The following is a 22307-nucleotide window of genomic DNA, read 5'->3' on the forward strand; positions in this document are numbered from 1 at the left end:
ACTTGTTTATGTTTTTTTTTATTGACGATTTATCTAATTTTATAAAATTGTATTTGTTATTGTTATGTATATCTTTTTCGTGAATCTATGTTAAGCTTTGTCCATAAAATTGTATAATTTTCAGTGACAATAAAGTATATTTCTATTCTATTCTATACAGTGCAGTTCGAACTGTGAAAGAAGAAGAGGATGAAGACAAACTTGACCAACTGGTAAATATGGTGAAAGGCTTTACATCGAAGAAAACGAAGACCATGAATTGCTGCAATTGTGGTGAAAATGGGCACGCACGGAGTTTAAGGAAGAACGCAAATCAAGAAACTCGCCAGCAGGAAATAAGAGAACGCACAGACCCTAGGGGGGCAGCCTCGACTCAGAACTACTCTAAAGACCATCTAATACTAATAGCTTCTTTGAAATGTCGTAAAGATAGTGTATATGTAGATGGAGAAATAAATGGTAAAAAGTATACATTGTTGGTGGATACCGGAGCGACCAGGACCATTATACGACCGTCAGTTATAAACAGTCGTAAGAAGCTCTTACCATCGAGGTTGCGACTGCGGACTGCTACAGGTGAAAATGCCAACATCCACGGAGAAATCCAGATACAATTAGGGATTGGAGCAGAAAAGTTCGTCCATACTGTCATAGTTGCAACATCGAAAAAGATGTTATATTAGGAATGGACGTAATGAATTTGCATGGATTTCAATTGGATTTTAAGAATAGGATAATCAAAGTTGGCAACGAGGAGGTATTTCTTCATCCACATGATGACAGAACTGTGCTAGCAGCCATTAAAGAAGATACAGTTGTGCCTGCGAGGAGTGAAACGATCATCGTAGCGCAGCTACAGGGAATTGGAGAAGAAGGAACGCCTGTTATGATGGAGCCATGGAACCACGACGAGGAGGTTGGCCGAGGAATCATAATTGGAAAGGAATTGGTTACTTCTGCTAAAGAAATTCCCGTGAGATTGATTAATGTCAATGATTACCCAGTGACCATCAAGAAGGAGACAAAAGTAGGAACTTGTGTACCCGTGACGTCCATAATCCGGCAGACGACAACATCAGATAATTCCAACGACAAGTTCGACCAAATGGTTGCAGTTGCAGGCCCATCTCTAAATCAAATGGAAAAAGGAAATTAAGGGAATTTCTTAGGCAATATCGTGACATATTCGTACCGAAAGGAGGAAAGACAGGAAGAACGACAGTTGTCAAACATAAAATTGACACTGGTACCGCTAGGCCAATTCGTCAAACAGCTCGACGATTACCACAGGCGAAGAGAGAGGAAGCTGAAAGGATTGTTCAAGAAATGAAGAAAGACGGGGTGATAGAAACTTCTACGAGCCCATGGGTCTCTCCGGTGGTCCTGGTCAAGAAGAAAGATGGAACTACAAGGTTCTGTGTGGACTACCGTTTGTTGAACAATGTTACCAAGAAAGATAGTTATCCTCTGCCTCGGATCGACGACACGTTGGACACATTGGCTGGAAGTAAATTGTTTTCTACGTTGGACGTGAAGTCTGGGCATTGGCAGGTAGAAATGGATCCAGCCGACAAGGAGAAGACGGCCTTTACGACAGGATCTGGATTATGGGAATTCAACGTTATGCCGTTTGGACTCTGTAACGCTCCTGCGACATTTGAGAGGCTTATGGAAAATGTGTTGAGAGGGTTATCTTGGAAAACGTGCCTGGTGTATTTAGACGACATAATCGTTTTGGGAGAGACGTTTGAAGACCACCTGAAGAATTTAGAAGACGTTTTTAATCGACTTAAAGCTGCCCAGTTAATGTTAAATCCCAAGAAATGCCAGTTATTTTAAAGTAAAGTCAATTATTTAGGTCATATAGTCAGCAAAGAAGGAGTGGCCGTGGATAAAGGAAAGATCGATTCCATTAAGGAATAGCCTGAACCAACTGATAAACATCAAGTGAGAAGTTTTCTGGGACTATGTACATACTACCGGAGATTCATTAAGAAGTTTGCAGATATTGCTAAGCCATTAACGCGACTTACAGAGGAAGCAAGGGATTATTGCTGGGATGGAGACTGCCAAACGGCCTTTGAAGCGGCATTTAATTACAGCGCCAATATTAGGGTATCCACTGCCAGAAGGAGAGTTCATCTTAGATACGGATGCAAGTAATGTGGGAATTGGAGGAGTGCTGTCGCAGATTCAAGGAGGACAGGAACGAGTCCTTGGATATTTTAGTAAACTTCTTTCAAAACCTGAACGAAATTATTGCGTCACGAGAAGAGAACTTCTAGCAGTAGTGAAATCAGTAGAACACTTCTATCAATACCTCTATGGAAGGAAGTTTCTAATCCGAACCGACCATGCCGCCTTTAAATGGTTAATGCAGTTTAAGAATCCAGAGGGTCAGATAGCCAGATGGATTGAACGACTTCAGGAATACGATTTCAAGATCGAGCATCGGGCCGGAGTTAGCCACAGGAACGCTGATTCCCTATCTAGAAGGCCGTGCCCAGCAGAATGTTCCCATTGCAACAAAACAGAGTCAAAGGAAGCAGCAGTACTAAGAACAACAGTGGTCAACGACGAGTGGACGCCTACCAAGATCAAGGAAGAACAAGAAAAAGATCCCGTTTTACAGAAGATTCGAAAATGGAAAGAAGAAAATCGTCGACCATCTTGGCAAGAAATATCAAGCCTAGGCTCAGTAGTTAAGACGTATTGGGCCCAGTGGGACTCGTTTATCTTGGAAGACAGCTTGCTTAAACGAGTGATGGAAAATGATGATGGTTCAGCGAGGAGAACACAGTTGGTGATTCCAAAGAGCAGAATAGCTGAAGTACTTCGTCAGTTACACGACAGTCCATCAGGAGGGCATTTTGGTGTAAAGAAAACCCTTCAGAGAATTCGGGAACGATTTTATTGGATGAATAGTTCCGACGATGTGAAGGACTGGTGTAAGAAATGTACTACCTGTGCTACAAGTAACGGACCCTACCGGAAAAGCAAGGCTCCTATGAGACAGTACAATGTTGGAAGTCCGTTTGAAAGAATAGCTTTGGATATTGCCGGGCCATTTCCAGAAAGTGAAAATGGATGCAAATACATGTTGGTGGTAATGGATTACTTCACGAAATGGGTTGAGATCTACGCAATTCCGGACCAGAAGGCCGCCACTATTGCAGATGTGCTAATCAAAGACTGTATCAGCCGTTTTGGAGTGCCTCTGTGTGATAGATTTGTGATAGACTAGGCATGAAGAAGACGAGAACCACGGCCTATCACCCGCAATCGGATGGAATGGTGGAGCGTATGAATAGAACAGTCGGCAAATATTTGACAAAGATGGTGTCCAATCATCAACGAGACTGGGACCAGTACCTTCCGTTCTTCGCAATGGCCTATAGATCTGCTGTTAATGAATCGACTGGCCAAACACCAGCAAAAGTCCTATTTGGACGTGAGATGCGTCTACCCTGTGATCTAGAGTTTGGATGTCGACCTGGAGAAGATGTTGCTGGTGAGGATTACGTGAATGAATTACGAAGAAGAATGGACGATATACATGAGTTGGTCCGTTCTAATCTTCAGATCGCTAGCGACCGAATGAAGAAACGATACGATACCCAAGCCGAGAAGGGATGTTTCAAGGAGAACGACAAAGTCTGGCTTTATAATCCAAAGAAGCGAACAGGTTGTTCTCCCAAGTTGCAGCAGTTTTGGGAAGGTCCGTACCTCATTGTCAAGAAGATCAATGACGTTAGCTACCGAATAAGCAAGATTCCTAGGGGAAAACCGATGATAGTCCACCATAACCGGTTGGCGCCGTACGAGGGAGACCACGACGTAGATGAAGAAGTGGAAGTCAACCAAGTTCGAGAAATACCTGATCTCACGTTTGAAGAGTTCATGGGGGCTTACGGAGGTACCGGTAAAGCGAGACATGGTGTTACCACTGAAGAAAAGCGAGATCTACTCGCACTTCCCGATGACTATTCACTGGCCCATACCATCCCGGCCAGTATCAAAGACGCACGAAGGTTGGCATCCGCCTTCCGAAGGAAGTTTGGTCGAGTTGCAGAACTTCAATGCCAACTACCAGCTCCTGGCAAAGCATTGAAACTCCAAGATGCATCACGTTACCTATTCTATCTGGTAACAAAAGACACTATCTATGAGCAACCTACCTACCAAGATGAGGAGCAACCTCCATTATTACAATTGAGAGAGCACGTGTTGGAGTGCGACGTGCAAAAGTTAGCCATGCCAAAGTTGCCAAGAATGCCACCAATTAGACTGGAGAGTTGTCCGTAATATGGTGGAAGAAATTTTTAAAGACACCGAGGTCCAGGCGTTAGTCTGTTGCAATCCGCATAGTTATTGGTGCGGAGAGAAGACCGTCCCCTGTCACTTTTATACAACTGGGAGTTGTAAAAGAGGGTCCAGTTGCAGATACCAGCATCCAGTTCCAGTCCCGACAAGGTTCCAGGAGGAACCATCTTTTAAGGAGGGGGCAATGTGACGCCTCACAACCTGGCCTATTCTGAGAGAAGGATCTAGAGAATGCGAGGCTCGACCATGGAATTCGAGACGACCGCTGTCAAAGTATATAAGAAACAGGAAATCGAGCACAGGCCAGTTATTCATTCATCGAAGCGCGTCGCGTAATTTAATGTATTCGAATCGTATGTGTTGAAATGTATTTATTAATTATCGGAATTATTATGTTTAGTTAATTAAATCATAAATTTGAGTTTGTAAATAAATTAGATGTGTTAGTTGGTGTTATTTGTAATTATTAAATAAATAAGCGATGTAAATAAAATAATATAAGTAAGTCTTCCTTTATTTAAATTAAAATTAGTGCCTAAAAATATAAATAGATAAAATAGTAGAGGCAACCGTGTAAAAAGACAATTACATCACAATACCCACAAGAAATGAAGTTAAATATTTAGCAATACATTTTGACAGCCGACTTAATTGGGGAAAATACATCTGAAAAAAACGACTACAACTAAGATTAATATACAGGAAAATGTTTTGGTCCATGGACAAAAAATCCAAATTAAGTCTATACAATAAATTATTATTGTATAAATCTATGCTAAAGCCAGTTTGGACTTACGGTATTCAGATATGGGGTACAGCATCTAATTCCCATTTACTGAAACTTCAGCGTTTCCATTCAAAAGTCTTGAGACATATTACCAATGCACCGTGGTATGTGCCTAATTATGTTACACATCGAGACCTTCAGATCCAAAACATTAAAGACACTGTTGTCTCACTCAGTGGAACCTACAAGAATATACTACTGAAGCATCCAAATACGCTTGCGCAAGACCTAAATTAATCGACCGAGGAAAGGAACACTAAAACGCCGTGACCCATTAGACCTTTCTGTACCTGTAATTACTGAAACGTAGATTATATAATTTAATGTGTGTGTATTTTAACTATTGACGTTTTTTTATATGTTCGTAAAATATGTCTATGTAAATTGTTATTTATATCTCAGATATTTATATCAGAAATGCATCACTGGATGGATTTCCCCTATGTTAATGTGATAAACCTATTGATTATTGTTTTTTTAATTCTAGAAACAGATTGCAATAAATAAAGGATGTTTAAAAAAAAAACAAACTGACATGTGGTGATTGTCCAAAAACTTACTTCGGTCAAACTGGAACAGTTTCGAACACAAAAGGGCTTTCAAAAATAGAAATACAGATTCTACATACGCACTTCACAGTCTAGATCATAATCATTCTTTTAATGAACAGTTTCAAATTCTTCTTATTCAAAATAAAGGCCTTAGGCTATCTTTATTAGAATCTATGTAAACTAATAAATTGAAAAATACAGATATAATTCTGAATGACCAACTTGAGACAAACAGCTCCCCACTCCTCAACCTATTCAGTTAGAAACTTAAAAATGCAGACACATATTAAAGTAAATCACTTGAGAAAGGCACTCTACCGAAACAGGTGTGGTGACATAGTTATAATGAATTTTGTGTTTTAAGTATTAAAAACGAAAGTTTTCAGTGTTTTATTGTTAGATAAACTGAACTTCCATCAAGTAACGGTCGAATCCATTGATTTGTAAATGATTCGTTTCCTGGGGCACTAGGTATTATACATTTATAAATTAAAAACACTCAGAAAAAACCAATTAGGTCCTTTATTTAGAAAAAAATAACAATTACTTTTCAAGAAAATATATAAAATAAAAATGGCTAAAAGTGTATACTGTACAAGATATTTCGTTGATTAAATGTATTTTTATAAGCAAAATGGGATATGATCAACAGAAATTTAAAAAATTCACTTATAAAAATACCTTAGGGTAGAATTGTTAACACTTCGGTCCAAAAAACATCCTATCGAATTGTCTGATTTTGTAATAAATTGAGTTTCTTTTTTCTTAACTACACAAATCTTGTTTCAGTAACAACCACAATGAATATCAGACAATATTTCAATCAATTGTTGCATTCAGGAGAAGAAAAACTGACGGAGTGGTTCTACAACTGTTGGGAATTCTTTCTCTGAATGTGAACTCATTATAATTCTGCTATCTCCGTCCAACGTATGCTACTTTTGTGAATTTGTCAATAGACTTGTTGAAACATGGCGTCAAGTCCTATAGGTCTGGATCCCGCGTATGAAAAAAAGTTAATTAATAGCAAGCTGAAAATTTGTTAATAGCTTAACGTTGTCTAGTCGGACAAACTTTGATATATGGGAACACTAGAACAGGGGAAGTTTTAATTGTGGAACAGGTTAAAAATTTGGAACGGTCAGACCACGAAAACGGCACATGTATTTTGTCCGACAGAACAGACTTAAACTCTTCGAACAGAGATTAAACTCTCGTGCAAAAATCAGACTGCTACTTATCACCAAATGGGCGTTTTAATGAGTGGAACATGTAGAATATGTAAAATGACAGGAATTATGACAGGTGATTAGTAGCAGTCTGATTTTTGCATGAGTGTTTAATCTCTGTTCGGAGAGTTCAAGTCTGTTCTGTCGGACAAAATAAATGTGCCGTTTTCGTGGTGTGACCGTTCCAAATTTTTAACCTGTTCCACAATTAAAACTGCTCCTGTTCCAATGTTCCCATATATCAAAGTTTATCCGACTAAACATCCTTAAGCTATTAACAAAATTTCAGCTTGCTATTAATCAACCTTTTTTTCATACGCGGGATCCAGACCTACTATTTATCAATTGGAAAATAGCGCAGACAGTAAACAATCCATGGTCTGTGACCATGATTATGAAGTAACAAACAATTTATTGTGCAGAGGCAAGTATATAACCTCACATATAACAGAAAGTGATAGGCTGTCACGAATTTAGGGAACAGAGCATTCACAAGATGAAACACAACTGTTACCGCTCCATCGGGAACTGCTCCCTCACTTTTTCGTCTCCAGAATGCGACCATTGTCAATTTGATATCTCAAATAAATTATTAAAAAAGTAAAACCACAAAAAAATCTGCGCCTTTTATGCTTCTTGTGTATCATAAACTTTTTGCATTTGTTAAAAACGAAATTAATCCAAAACGAATACATAAACGTACTCCCTTATGTAGATAAACAGTTCAAGTCATCATTTTTGTTATCGTAACAAAAGAATATATACTACACACTTATTAAAACTATTCCACACCTGTCCACACGTTCCACCTATCTAGACTCAGGTTTATTTTTTGGTGGCTTAAAGGTTTTAATTTTTTTACTCGTTTTATCTTTTGATTTCTTGTTGGCCTGGAAATTCTGCCAGCTGTTTACCCTGTTTTGTCGTGATTCCTGCAAAAGAAAAAACTATTAAATCCTATGTTTCCAGAATATAATAGGTATATACCATGGACGTATAAATAAAGTCTTTATTTATACGTCCATGGTATACGTCCATGGTATATACAGTATGCGCCACTCTAGTAGACACACGGGTACCAATTTTTAGGCATGGGCTAATCTGGCCTGTTCTCTCCTGTGACTTTAATGTGTCATGAAACTATTCACTATAGTTTATAAACTATAAGTTTAAAAAAGTTTAAAAATACTAACTCAGCTGGTGATTATTCAAACTTTTCTAATCTTCGAGCTCAGTGTAAAACTTTGACAAGAACATGTTATGATAATTATATTTCTAGTACTGATCTGAAGGTTAGTGAAAATACAAAATACTTCTGGAATCACATTAACTCATTGAAACAAGATCACGGTATCCCCAATAAAATGCATTATAATGGTACAATTGCTGAAAGTGGTACAGACATTAGTAATTTATTTGCTACTCATTTCTCTAGTGTTTATAAAAGTGATAATATAGATGTGTCAAATATGCAAAACGATATTTTTAGGCAGCCTGACATTCCATTTATACAATTTTCCCTAAGCGAAGTTTATGAAGGAATTAGCTCTTTAAAAGGTAAACTGGTTAGTGGTCCGGATGGTATCCCTGCGTATTTTTTGATAAATTGTAAATGTACTCTTTCCAAACCACTAAATTATTTATTTAATTCTTCGTTAAAATTACAACAATTTCCTGTTAAATGGCGGGATAGTTTTATTACCCCTGTATTCAAAAATGGTCTGAAAAATGATATTGCTAATTATCGTCCCGTAGTATTACTTTCTGCAATACCTAAATTATTTGAACTGTTGTTATATAAACCCTTGTCATGGTATTATAAAAATATTCTGATCGAACAACAGCATGGTTTTACGAGTGGTAAGCCTACCAACACAAACTTACTGCTTTATCAACATTGTATCACTTCTGCCTTTGAAAAGAGGTGCCAAGTTGATTCGATTTACACTGACTTTTCGAAGGCATTTGATACAGTGAACCACGATTTACTCTTACAAAAACTCGTTAAAATCGGATTTCTACACTATTTAGTGAATTGGTTGGAAAGTTACCTACAATGCAGGATTCAGTATGTGAAAATAAAAAATTTTACTTCGATTCCTATAAACGCAAGTTCTGGCGTCCCACAGGGATCACATTTGGGACCCTTACTATTTAATATTTTCATTAAAGATGTAGCTTCATGTTTTAAATATTGTAAGTTTTTATTATTTGCTGATGACCTGAAATTATTTATGGAAATTTCTGAATTATCTGACTGTTTCAAGTTGCAACATGATTTAAATTACTTTGTTAATTGGGCTACCAATAATGCCATGTCTTTAAATCCACGCAAATGTTTTACAATAACTTTCTCGAGATCAAAAAATCCTGTAAATTTTGTTTATAATATTAATTCTGTTCATTTAGAGAAAATTAGTGAAATCAAGGATCTAGGAGTAATTTTTGACAGTTCTTTGACATTTGTCTCACACTTAAGATCTATTACTAGTAGAGCTTTGAAAACTTTAGGATTTATAACTAGAAACTCTAGAGAATTTTCTGTTTCTACATTCAGGACTTTGTATTTATCTTTAGTACGCAGCATCCTATTGTATGTTTCACCAGTGTGGTCACCTCATTATCGATCACATATTTTATCTTTGGAAGCAGTCCAGAATAGGTTTTTGAGAACTTGTCGGTGGAGATTACATATGCCTCAATTTTCTTCTTATCAGAGAATAAATAATCATTTAAAGTTGTTGTCTATTGAAAAAACTTTAATTATTAATGATCTTTTATTTCTTCATAAAATCTTGGAGGGTAATATAACTTGCCGGATTTGTTGGAGCTAATCAACTTTAAATTAAACACTATAAATATTAGACATAAACCATTATTCTCAATTAGTTTTCATTATACCAACTACGGATATAATAGTCCTATACCTAGATTTCATAGACTGGGTAATTTGTAGAAAGGAGATTTTCCGTTAAATAAATAAATAAATAAATATTCAAAATAATTGTTTTTTCATACAAAAAATGCATTAATTAACACTATTGTTACTCCGCTTTAAAAAAAATTTTAGGTAAGGAACCAGTATACTGGACATAGCGGTTCCTTACTTATAGCCCTTATCCAATTAACTGGGCACAATTTACATAGAGATTTCTGTGACTTCAGATATTTGCGGTACATGAGATTCGGTTTTAGTTTGTCGATGTGGTGTATAGTTAAATAACCCGTGTTGAGCTGCCCCCCCCCCCACTTGCAAAAATTAAAAAACAAATAGCCCTGATTTATGAGCTATTTATGAGCTCTCATATTCCGCAAACTAAAAATTTTGAGCTCGTTCCACTGAGCAGGAATTTAATACCCTAGTGGGGGGGGGGGGGGCTGAGTACCCCACTACTTAAAAATAGGAATATTGAATCGGTTTTTGCGGCAGAATTACGAGCTATTTATGAGCTCTTGAAATTATATAGTTTCGATTTTTGAGCTCATCCCCTTCACCCCCCAAACAACCCTTTAATTGATTTAACTTAAGAGAAAGATGCTGAGAAAACTTAAAATATATCGTATTGCGGATATAATTCATATAGCTTATATACTCTAAGAATAAACTATTAAATCAAGAGCATTTAGATTATTGAGCTACAACCCCTTCGCAAGAAAACCACCCTATCTTCCCGGCTTAAGAGAAAGTTGTACTTAAAATGCATTAAACTAATTATTTGGCGACTACATATCATTTAATAATTTATAAGCTTCCAAATTACGCGCATTTAGATCAGTAAATTGCAATTTATTTTGTATAGTGCAGTCACTGAAGGTAAAAATCAACGATTACCTTCAATTTCGGTGAACCTTCATCGATTTTCACGAAAATTGGTCAGTAGTTAGAGGATACGTCAAGAAACAAAGGTACCACCTTGCGCCTTTACCCTGAGGGTGGATACCGCCCCTTCTCGGGGGTGAAAATTATTTTATAAAAAATAAATGCACAAATCAATAAAAGAACAAATTAAAAGCAAAATTTATTATATAAAGTTAATAAAATAAGTCAATACTTTTTAAGTTATTAAAGATCAAAGATTTTAATTATTTGTGAAAAAAATGCATGTTTTGAAAAGGTTTTTTGTAAATCACTGAAAAACTTTAAGTTTTTACAAAAAAGTTAATAGTAGTTTAATTCGTATAGCTTATATTCTAAGAATAAACTCTTAAATCACGCGTCTTTCGATTATAGAGCTACAACCCCTTCGCAAGAAAACGACCCCATATTCCCGGCTTAAGAGAGAGTTGTTCTTAAAATAATTTAAATTAATTATTTGGCGACTACATATCGTTTAATAATTTATGAGCTTGCAAAATATACGCATCTCAATTATTGAATTGCCATTTTCTTTCTATAGTGCAGTCACTGAAGGTAAAAATCAACTATTACCTTCGATTTCGGTAAATCTCCATTTATTTTCACGAATTGACAATAACAACTTGGGGTTTTAGCCTGGGGTATATGTCACCCCTTCTCGGGAGTGAAAATTACTTTATTAAAAATAACCTCACAAATCGAGAGAGGGACAAATTGTAAGCAAAATTTGTTATATAATGTGATTAAAATAAATCAATACTTTTTGAGTTATTAAAGATCAAATATTTTAATTTTTGGAAAGAAAATGCATGCTTTAGAGCGATTTTTCATAAATGACTCAAAAACTGTAAGTTTTTACAAAAAAGTTTTCATCACTAAAATTGAAGCTAATAAAAAATATAATAAATTGCTTACTTGAAAAACCCTTTAATGTTAATTTAAAGTAAGTTATTGGTAATTAAATATATATTTTTTTCCGCGACTGTTCAAATCTAAGGGTTCAAGCTTAAATAACGGGAAAGAGATGCATTTTATAACAATTAGGTACTAAATACTTGTCAAAGTACTTAGAAATACCTATGAAAAATAAGATCCAGAAAAAGTTGATAGTATCAAAATCCGCTCACCAATTTTCGTGAAAATGAATGGAGATTTACCGAAATCGAAGGTCATAGTTGATTTTTACCTTCAGTGACTGCACTATAGAAAGAAAATGGCAATTCAATAATTGAGATGCGTATATTTTGCGAGCTCATAAATTATTAAACAATATATAGTCGACAAATAATTAATTTAAATTATTTTAAGTACAACCCTCTCTTAAGCCGGGAATATGGGATGGTTTTCTTGCGAAGGGGTTGTAGTTCAATAATCCTTCGAAAGGCATGTGATTTTAGAGTTTATTCTTAGAATATAAGCTATACGAATTAAACTACTATTAACTTGTTTGTAAAAACTTACAGTTTTCTAGTGATTTACAAAAAACCTCTTCAAAACATGCATTTTTTCCACAAATAATTAAAATCTTTGATCTTTAATAACTTAAAAATATTGACTTATTTTATTAACTTTATATAATAAATTTTGCTTTTAATTTGTTCTTTTTTTGATTTGTGCAGTTATTTTTTATAAAATAATTTTCACCCCCGAGAAGGGGCGGTATCCACCCTCAGGGTAAAGGCGCAAGGTGGTACCATGTCACCTTTGTTTCTTGACGTATCCTCTAACCACTGACCAATTTTCGTGAAAATCGATGAAGGTTCACCGAAATTGAAGGTAATCATTGATTTTTACCTTCAGTGACTGCACTATACAAAATAAATTGCAATTTACTGATCTAAATGCGCGTAATTTGGAAGCTTATAAATTATTAAATGATATGTAGTCGCCAAATAATTAGTTTAACGCATTTTAAGTACAACTTTCTCTTAAGCCGGGAAGATAGGTTGGTTTTCTGGCGAAGGGGTTGTAGCTCAATAATCGAAATGCTCTTGATTTAATAGTTTATTCTTAGAGTATATAAGCTATAGGAATTATATTCGCAATACGATATATTTTAAGTTTTCTCAGCATCTTTCTCTTAAGTTAAATCAATTAAAGGGTTGTTTGGGGGTGAAGGGGATGAGCTCAAAAATCGAAACTATATAATTTCAAGAGCTCATAAATAGCTCGTAATTCTGCCGCAAAAACCGATTCAATATTCCTATTTTTAAGTGGGTAGGGTGGGTCCACTAGGGTATTAAATTCCTGCTCAGTGGAACGAGCTCAAAATTTTTAGTTTGCGGAATATGAGAGCTCATAAATAGCTCATAAATCAGGGCTATTTGTTTTTTAATTTTTGCAAGTGGGGGGGGGCAGCTCAACACGGGTAGTTAAATATCAACTCGGTACATATTAAATTTCATCATCAACTCGTTATTAGAACTATTCATAACTTTATATGGGCTAAAATTGAATGCGGGATCTGGAGCAGGTTTTCTTTATTGCTACCCGGTGTTCAACGTGTTAAAAATAGATACAACTGATGGTAAGAAACTAAAAGAAAGCATGGAAACGTTCATATGACAAGAACTACAGGTGCAAATTCAACTCAGAAACGCAACAAAATAGGAGAAACAGTCAGAAGAAACAGTATAGCCTTATTAATTTCGCAGATGACTCAAATTATCTGATTTGGGCCAAAACTGTTGAAGAGTTGCTCTTAAAAACAGGTGAAAATCTGGAGAGGGCTGAGAGATGGTTTGCTGGGAATAAATTATTGTTGAACTGTGATAAGACTGTCTTCATTTATTTTAAAACCATTCAGTCTCGAGGTCCGATCACAAATGTGGTAAATATTCAATCAGACCACATAGAAACATCCAACTCTGTCAAATTCCTGGGTATCTACATTGACCAATATCTGCAGTGGGATGTACACCTATTGCAGTTATGTAAAAAACTGAACTCTGCATGCTACTCAATAAGAGTGCTTAAAGAGTACTTACAGCAGGATACTCTTCTTACTGTTTATTATGCTAACTTTTATTCTCAACTACGTTATGGAATCATGTTCTGGGGAAATGCAGTGGCAACATCAGAGCTTCTTATCATTCAGAAAAAAGTAATACGGATTATTCTTGGGATGAAAATCAAGGACTCATGCAGGGGGAAATTTAAGCTACTAAATATACTTACTTTTCCAGCCATCTACATTTATGAATGTTTAAAGTTTCTTTTTAAGAACCCTTCATTATTTAACCATTACATCCCCAACCATACCCATCACACAAGAGCTCTAAACCTAACTATCCCTAGACACAGGCTTACTCTAACAGAACGGAGTCCACTATATGCCTGTATCAAATTCCACAATAAGTTACCATCAGCGTTAAAACAAGAGATTCAATTTGGAAGATTTAAAAAGAGTTATTTAAATATCTGGTCATTGTAGAACCATATACTGTGGTGGAATACCTGGAGTATTATTTGTTTTGTTTTTGTAACATGTAATGTCTAATTTTTAATGTTAATTATGATAATTGTTCTATGTACTTCAGATTTATACAATCCTTTTTTTTACTTTTACTTGACGTTATTTGCTCAAATATGTAAAAATTTTATGCAAATAAAAATTATTCTATTCTATTCTATTCAGTCCACACCATAGAAACAGATTTCTTCACAGATAAAATGGAGATATTAATACAAAAAATAAATTGAAGTACAATAAAGATCACATCTACATAAATAACGATCTGACACGAAAAGAAAAAGAAATGCAGAAACAGTTAAAATAGCAAAAAAAAAAAGAAAAAAGTAAGGAAAACATGACAAAATAGGGTATAAGACGCTGATCATAAATGGTAAAGAATGGATATGGGATGAAAAGAAACAACAATTAAAGATAATACCAGTGTAAAATTGCCAAAAAGCTAGGAATTATCCAAAGGAAATAAACAAAATATTTAATATTAGGCATAAAAAGTCATTATTAAATGAGGGGATTAGACGCTAAGGGGTACAAGTGACAAAATGGTTTAGTTGAGAAAAACAGCGAATTAATCACTTATTGACTTATTTTGAATTAATTTTATGAATTTTATTTATCTAATGGTAAAAGCTTTTTTAAAGTTAGTATTTATTTTCATTCATATTACTTAAAATTAAAAAAAAAAACGTTTGCACTTGTTCCCCTCTGTTTCAAATTTTGCACTTGTTTCTCTTTGCCACTTAATACTTTGTCACTTTTTAATATCCAATACCATACAGACAAAGGGATACAAGTGTAGTTATACCAGTTTGCTGCAAATTGTTTTTAAACATTTCGTAAGTAGTCAAACTAGAACTTGCGGAATGTCACCACCAGTAGTTTATTTCACAAGTATCTCTTTGCCACTAAATTTTTAGTACTATCTAGTATTATTCTGAGCACCTAACTCATTTTACAATATTTTGTCACTTGTACCCCTTACCATCTAATCCCCTCAAATATCAATAGTTGAAAGAAAAAAAGGTTGTAACCCACAACCTGGTTGTACTTTTTTCAGGAAGTAGAAGAAACGGTCCATGTAAGTAATTTTATGAGGAATTAGCCTAATAATTTTTTTCTTTAGCCCCTTAATGCATAATTTTTTTGAAAAAACCGGCCCAAAAAAAATCAATTTATTTATAATGTAAAAAGCGATCCTAGTGCGCAGGTCACCCCAACTAGTACTTGCATTAATCTGATTACTGAAATAATCATCACGAAACTGTTACTGGAAGATTACAATTTTTGTTAGAATAATCGGAAGGATGATGTGTCATCATCATCATTCTCTTTGCCTTATCCCTATGCGGGGTCGGCTTCCCTAATTGAATTTTTCCACACAATTCTATCTTGGGTCATATCAATGTTAATCCCCTTTACCAATATGTCCTGCCTTATCGTCTCCCCCAGTTCTTCTTTGGTCTTCCTCTCCTACGCCTTCCAGGAATCTGCACTTCAGCTATTCTTCGTATTGGGTGATTAATGTCTCAACGTTGAACATGACCAAACCATCTTAACCTATGCTCTCTCATTTTGGCATCAATTGGTGCCACACCTAGACTTCCCCTAATATACCTACTTATTTCTAATTTTATCCTTCTTTGTCACTCCACTCATCCATCTTAGCATTCTCATTTCTGCCACATGCATTTGTTGTTCCTCTTTCTTTTTTACTGCCCAACATTAAGTTCCGTACATCATAGCCGGTCTTATGGCTGTTTTATAGAATTTTCCTTTCAGCTTCATTGGAATTTTTCTGTCACACAACACACCACTCGCTTCTAATTCTACTGCATGCATCTCCCTCCATTACTCTGTAATACCGATCCTAGGTACTTAAAACTATTGCTTTTCACAATCATTTCACCATCCAGAGAGAGATACTATTTTATTTGTAGTAACTCCATCTTTAAATGAACATTCCAAATACTCTGTTTTTGTTCTACTCAGTTTTAAACTACTTCCTCCAGAGTTTGTCTCCACTGTTCCAGTTTTTGTTCTAAGTCTCTTTCACTATTTCCTATTTTAACACTACATCATCAGCATACATTAGGCACCATGGAATGCTACCCTGTAGTTTCGCTGTTATCTGGTCCAAAACTAATAAGAATAAATAATAAGGACTACGCACCAAGCCTTGGTGCAATCCTACTTTCACCTGAAATTTATCAGTCTCTCTCCCACCTGTCCTAACACTAGTTGTTACTCCCTCATACATATCTCTCACAATCTTTACATATTCGCCAGGGACTCCTTTCTTATTGAGAGCCCACCACAGAATCTCTCGAGGAACTCTATCATATGCTTTCTTAAGATCAATGAATACCATATGAGCGTTGGTCTCTCTATTGATCGGAAGGATGATGTGTGAATCATTTTTTTTTGTTGGAACGTATTTTGTTACTGCACAGGAGCGTGATATATATCTTGAAAAATGAGCGAATCAGAATATGAATATGCAAATTTGTCAGAAAGCGGTTCACAAGGAAGAGATAAGTCATAAGTAATAAGTAGAAAAAGAATTATAATATATTATACTTGAATAATTAAGTGTTATAGCTTACAATCCCATGGAAACGCTAAATATCAATACGATTTTTTTTTTGCTTTTACATTATTATTTTCAATTCTCGACTGCATTCAAGTGTGAAAAATTGTGCAAAATAACAAAGTACAACGTTGCCCGAATTATCTCGAGTATGCATAGTTTGACCAGTTTAGCGCACTCAAGTTAACTCGAGTGTGCATGTTAAGGGGTTAATTTATAGATGAATAATTATGGATCTACAAATTAATGAAAAAAATTATTAGGTTAATTCCTCATAAAATTACTTAACTGGAACATTTGTAGTACTTCCTGATTAGTGGGTTACAACCTTTTACCTTTCAACAGCAGGTATAAATACTAAAATGACCACTTACTTCAAAATTCTTCTGCCACTCTTTCTGTGCTTTGGCCTTTTCTTCTTCATCAATTTCTGCTTCCCTTTTTCTCTTTCTCTCCTCTTGGTCCCTCTCTGCTAGCTCACGCCTCTTTCGTTCCATATCTGCAAATAGTTTCATTGTCAGAACATACACAGCATGTTTGTATTGTCCAGGATCATCTTCAGGAACTGTATTTTTTCCCTCTTTTTTAGCTTTCTTTCTCTTCTCTGTCAGCTACAAAGTCTCAACAGGTTAAATATTAAGACCACACCAATGAACGAAAAAAATTAATAATAAAATATACTTAATGCTACAAAATTATTTTTAAACTTCTTAACACATTTGCAGACACATGTTCATATTCATACAATCATGTTCCTTTGTAAGTGTCTGCATATGCAATTATTGCGTCCGTGAATGTGTTAAATAAAGTTATAACTTTCATAAGTAAATTATACAACTAGTCAAAAAAGTACTGACCATTAAATCTGTCCTTCCTACAGCTTCTTCAATAATATCCATACACTTTTTTCTGGTATCTTCATTTTCTAAAGTTTTCCAAGCTTTGTTTACAGCTTCAAATGCCTGTTGGGCTCTATCTGGGTCATCTTGGTTCTTGTCTGGATGAACTAATATTGATAATCTTCTGTATTTTCTTTTTATTTCATCAAGTTCAGTTTCAGGTTCAACTTGAAGCACATCAAAGGGGTTTAAGTTTCTGTATGTTGACCCTGGTCTTAGTAATCGGTCAATTTGTTGTTTGGGTGTGAGTACAGAGTCTCGTTTTTCTATTTCCTTTACCTTAAAAGATCATTAATAGTTGAATTTTAAAAAATGCAAAAAATTGTCTATTAATAACTGGAAAAACAAACTAAGAATACCTACATTGTTGAATAACAATAGTATTTTTATTAAGAAAAAGGAGTAGATACATACCTCAGTGTAAAACAAATTGAATTTAATATCTTTTTCAGGCTCTGCACTAGTGGACATTTTGAATTTTGTTAAATAATTCGTCAGTACCTATTAACTATTTACCATTTGTTTGCTATCATCTGACTTTTTGTAAAAATATTTTCCTGAAGGGAGCAATAATGGCAGCTTGAAGTTGACATTTGACGTTGACATTTGACAAAGACAGTAGTCTGGTACCAGCTGGTTGTCTAGCATATTATTTTTTATTTGAAATACGTTATTTGAAATACGTTAGCATATTTTGAAATACGTTAACCAAATACTGTTTCAATTATTTAGAAAACGCGTTGTTACCACAGTCGTTACTCTTATTTATAATTTGAGCCAACTCTACTTATGTTTTAAGCAGATATACTAAAGGCCCGGTACTTTATGTCTCGATTAACAGCTGGTTAGTTAATCGGGACCTCTTTAGGGTCTCTTGCGTTATAATAAATGCAATTACAAGTATTATTATAATTATAAATAAGTATAATAATAATAATTATAATCGCATTTATTACAACGCAAGAGACCCTAAAGAGGTCCCGATTAAACCCTGGTTAACTAACCGGCTGTTAATCGAGACATAAAATACCGGGCCTTAACTAGACAACTAGAAGATATATTCTTCTTCTTTTTCACATGTGCGTCTGTCAATATTTAGCAGAAGAGAAGAATATGATAACCTTTTTTCTTTTTGACTTCTGACAAATAGACTTTTTAAACCTATTGTGAAGAAAAACTATTAAAAAAACAAAAAAAATTGTAAAATAGTGTAAAAAAGTAAAAAATATCCAACGAAGATGAATCCGGCTGCCCCAAATTATCCTATGGCGTCTTTATACGTCGGCGATTTACATTCTGATATTACTGAGGCCATGCTTTTTGAGAAATTTTCAACCGCGGGTCCTGTGCTTTCGATTCGCGTGTGTAGAGACTTGATTACACGTCGATCCTTGGGTTATGCATATGTGAACTTCCAACAACCTGCAGATGCTGAGCGTGCTTTGGATACCATGAATTTTGACTTGATAAAAGGTAGGCCTATCCGCATCATGTGGTCTCAACGTGATCCATCATTGAGAAAATCTGGCGTTGGAAATGTTTTTATCAAGAATTTAGATCGTTCCATTGACAACAAGGCCATGTACGATACTTTCTCAGCTTTTGGTAACATTCTTAGTTGTAAGGTAGCCCAAGATGAAAACAGCTCTAGTAAAGGTTATGGGTTTGTCCATTTTGAAACCGAAGAAGCTGCAAATAAGTCTATTGAAAAGGTAAATGGTATGTTGTTGAACGGAAAAAAAGTATATGTAGGTCGCTTTATTCCACACAAAGAAAGAGAAAAGGAACTGGGAGAAAAAGCCAAGCTGTTCACAAATGTTTATGTTAAAAATTTTGGTGAAGATTTTGCTGAGGAACAGTTAAAGGTTATGTTTGAAAAGTATGGTAAAATTACCAGCTACAAGATAATGAGTAAAGAAGATGGTAAATCAAAAGGATTTGGTTTTGTAGCCTTTGAAAGTTCAGAGGCAGCAGAAGCGGCAGTTGAAGCTTTAAATGGAAAAGAGTTGGTTGAAGGAAAACCTTTGTATGTTGGAAGAGCCCAAAAGAGAGCTGAGCGTCAACAAGAACTAAAACGTCGCTTTGAAGCCTTAAAAATGGAAAGACTTAATCGCTATCAGGGTGTAAATCTCTATGTTAAAAATCTAGATGATACAATAGATGATGAACGTCTCCGTAAAGAGTTTACTCCTTTTGGAACCATAACATCTGCCAAAGTGATGTTGGAAGAAGGTAGAAGCAAGGGTTTTGGTTTTGTATGTTTTTCCTCTCCAGAAGAAGCTACAAAGGCGGTAACAGAAATGAATGGCAGAATTGTTGGTTCTAAGCCTTTATATGTTGCCTTAGCTCAGCGTAAAGAAGATCGTAAAGCACATTTAACTTCTCAGTACATGCAGCGTATGGCAAATATGAGAATGCACCAGATGGGTCAGTTCATACAACCAGGTGCATCTAGCGGTTATTTTGTTCCTACCATTCCTGCCGCACAAAGATTCTATGGACCAGCACAGATGACTCAAATTCGTGCTAGTACCAGATGGGCCGCCCAAACAACTGTAAGACAGGGTGCTCAAGGAGGAACTACTGTATACCCCGGTATGCAAAACACTTACAGAGCTACTGCCCGCCCACCAAATCAGTCAACAACCATGCGTAGCAACATGAGTGTACCTAGGCAAATTACTGGACAACAACCACAAAATGCAATTGTACCTGCTGCTGTTAACAGAACAGCCAACTTCAAATACACTTCAAACATGAGAAATCCACCACAACCTTTGGGAGGTTTACCAGGTGCTGCTGCTCCAGTACAGCAGGCTGTACACATTCAAGGTCAGGAACCATTGACAGCAACCATGTTGGCTGCTGCTCCACCACAGGAGCAAAAACAGATGTTGGGTGAAAGATTGTTTCCACTTATCCAACGCATGTATCCAGACATGGCAGGTAAAATCACTGGTATGTTATTGGAGATTGACAACACTGAGCTGCTACACATGTTGGAACAACAGGAGTCCCTTAAGAACAAAGTGGAAGAAGCAGTTGCTGTTTTACAAGCCCATCAAGCCAAGCAAGCTGCTACTACTCAGATTAAGAAAGAGTAGTTGCTGAAGCAGTGATGATTTTATGTTTTATATTTTTAAGCATAAATAAAAAGTACTTGTGCATTTTCGTAACTCTTTTCATTTTATTTTTCAAATTAGCTGATTGTAGCTTAAACATAATCTTTAAATCTAATGTGTTTATTATTACAGTTTTTGTTTAGCATCAAACATTGCTTACATCTCCATATTCACTTCTTGATTATTGTTTAATAGTTTGTCATTTGATTTAAATTATACAACAAAGTTAATGCTTTGTCATTTATTCAGTTTTTGTATTATAAAAAAATATACAATTCTGGACCTTGGAGGTAAACTACATTATGTTAACATGGTGTTGTTTTGAATAAGTTCCCTTAATCCACTTATTTTATTAGTTGGATTATACAAATTTGGTTATATATTATTCAAATATGGTTACATTGTTTTTCAAACAATTGAGATTTTTATAACACTCAAAGTGCTCTACTGTAATTTACCTCCGAGGTCCAGATATGTTTTTGGAAATCGTCAAAGTCTCAGTACGGCTAGCTTTGCTACATTTGTAACACATGATTAATTTCATTTTTTCATCAACTATTCTAAATGGGAAATACGCCACAATTTAACTAAAAAAATGATTTTATTAACGTTTTGACGGCCAAATTGGATGTCGTTATCAAAATACAAAGTATTACCTAATGTATTTTGACAACATCTGATTTGGATGACGTTAATAAAATTATTTTTTTAGTTAAATTGGGGCTTATTTTCCATTTAGAATAGTTGATTACAAAAATGCCACAAGGAAATAGCTTCAGAACATTTCATTTTTTAATTATTATAAATTCATTTTAGAAAGCATTATCAAATTGTAGATGTATTATAAATGATATTCCCTCATTAATTAAGTACAGTCGGAAAAATGAAAGAATACCCATGAACGATCACATCAATCACTTATTTTGTATTTGCTGTCTTTTTCTATAAATAACAAACGTTTGTTATAGAAAAAGACAGCGAATACAAAATAAGTTATTGATGTGATCGTTCATGGGTATTCTTTCATTTTTCCGACTGTACATATTTATTTATTTTGATAAAATAAATAAGTAAATAGACAATACATTGGATCAATGTTATTGATTTTAAAAAGTCATGTAAATTAAGTTGCTAAGTAATGAAGCAAAAATTGTAACCACAGTGATATTCGTTAGATGCTAAACATTGGTCAGGAATCAAGAACTAGATAGGTAAGTAATAATTAAAATAGCCATTTAAAAATATTTTCGTTTTTAAACTTTTCCTGATTTGTTAAATATTTTATAAGGAACTGTGTTTAAAATTTGTACGCAGTTCAAAAAACTTTACATCCAAAACAATTAAAATTAGCGCCAGATTTTACAGTAGGCAACGTAAAGGTATACAAATTATGATCGGATCTTAAATTCTTCTGTTACTAACTGACATTCAATCTTAATTGCAAATACCAGAATCTTAACTTGTTGGGTGACACACATACA

At 35.0% G+C, this 22307-nt stretch overlaps 2 protein-coding genes across 2 annotated transcripts; one reads left to right on the top strand and one right to left on the bottom strand.

Annotated features, from left to right (window-relative positions):
• Positions 1-6163: 6163 nt before the first annotated feature.
• On the bottom strand, positions 6164-18321 carry LOC114324330 (dnaJ homolog subfamily C member 8). Its single transcript, XM_028272135.2, has 4 exons — positions 18119-18321; positions 17663-17983; positions 17180-17416; positions 6164-7822 (listed from the first exon to the last, which is right to left on the bottom strand). The coding sequence occupies exons 1-4, from the start codon at positions 18173-18175 to the stop codon at positions 7700-7702; spliced, it is 738 nt and encodes a 245-aa protein (XP_028127936.1). The 5' UTR covers positions 18176-18321; the 3' UTR covers positions 6164-7699.
• A 493-nt stretch (positions 18322-18814) lies between these two features.
• Positions 18815-20880, top strand: LOC114324329 (polyadenylate-binding protein 1). The gene has a single exon (XM_028272134.2). The coding sequence runs from the start codon at positions 18943-18945 to the stop codon at positions 20806-20808; it is 1866 nt and encodes a 621-aa protein (XP_028127935.1). The 5' UTR covers positions 18815-18942; the 3' UTR covers positions 20809-20880.
• The last annotated feature ends 1427 nt before the right edge of the window (positions 20881-22307 follow it).

Source organism: Diabrotica virgifera, chromosome 5, assembly GCF_917563875.1.
Source record: "Diabrotica virgifera virgifera chromosome 5, PGI_DIABVI_V3a".
Classification (NCBI taxonomy): domain Eukaryota; kingdom Metazoa; phylum Arthropoda; class Insecta; order Coleoptera; family Chrysomelidae; genus Diabrotica; species Diabrotica virgifera.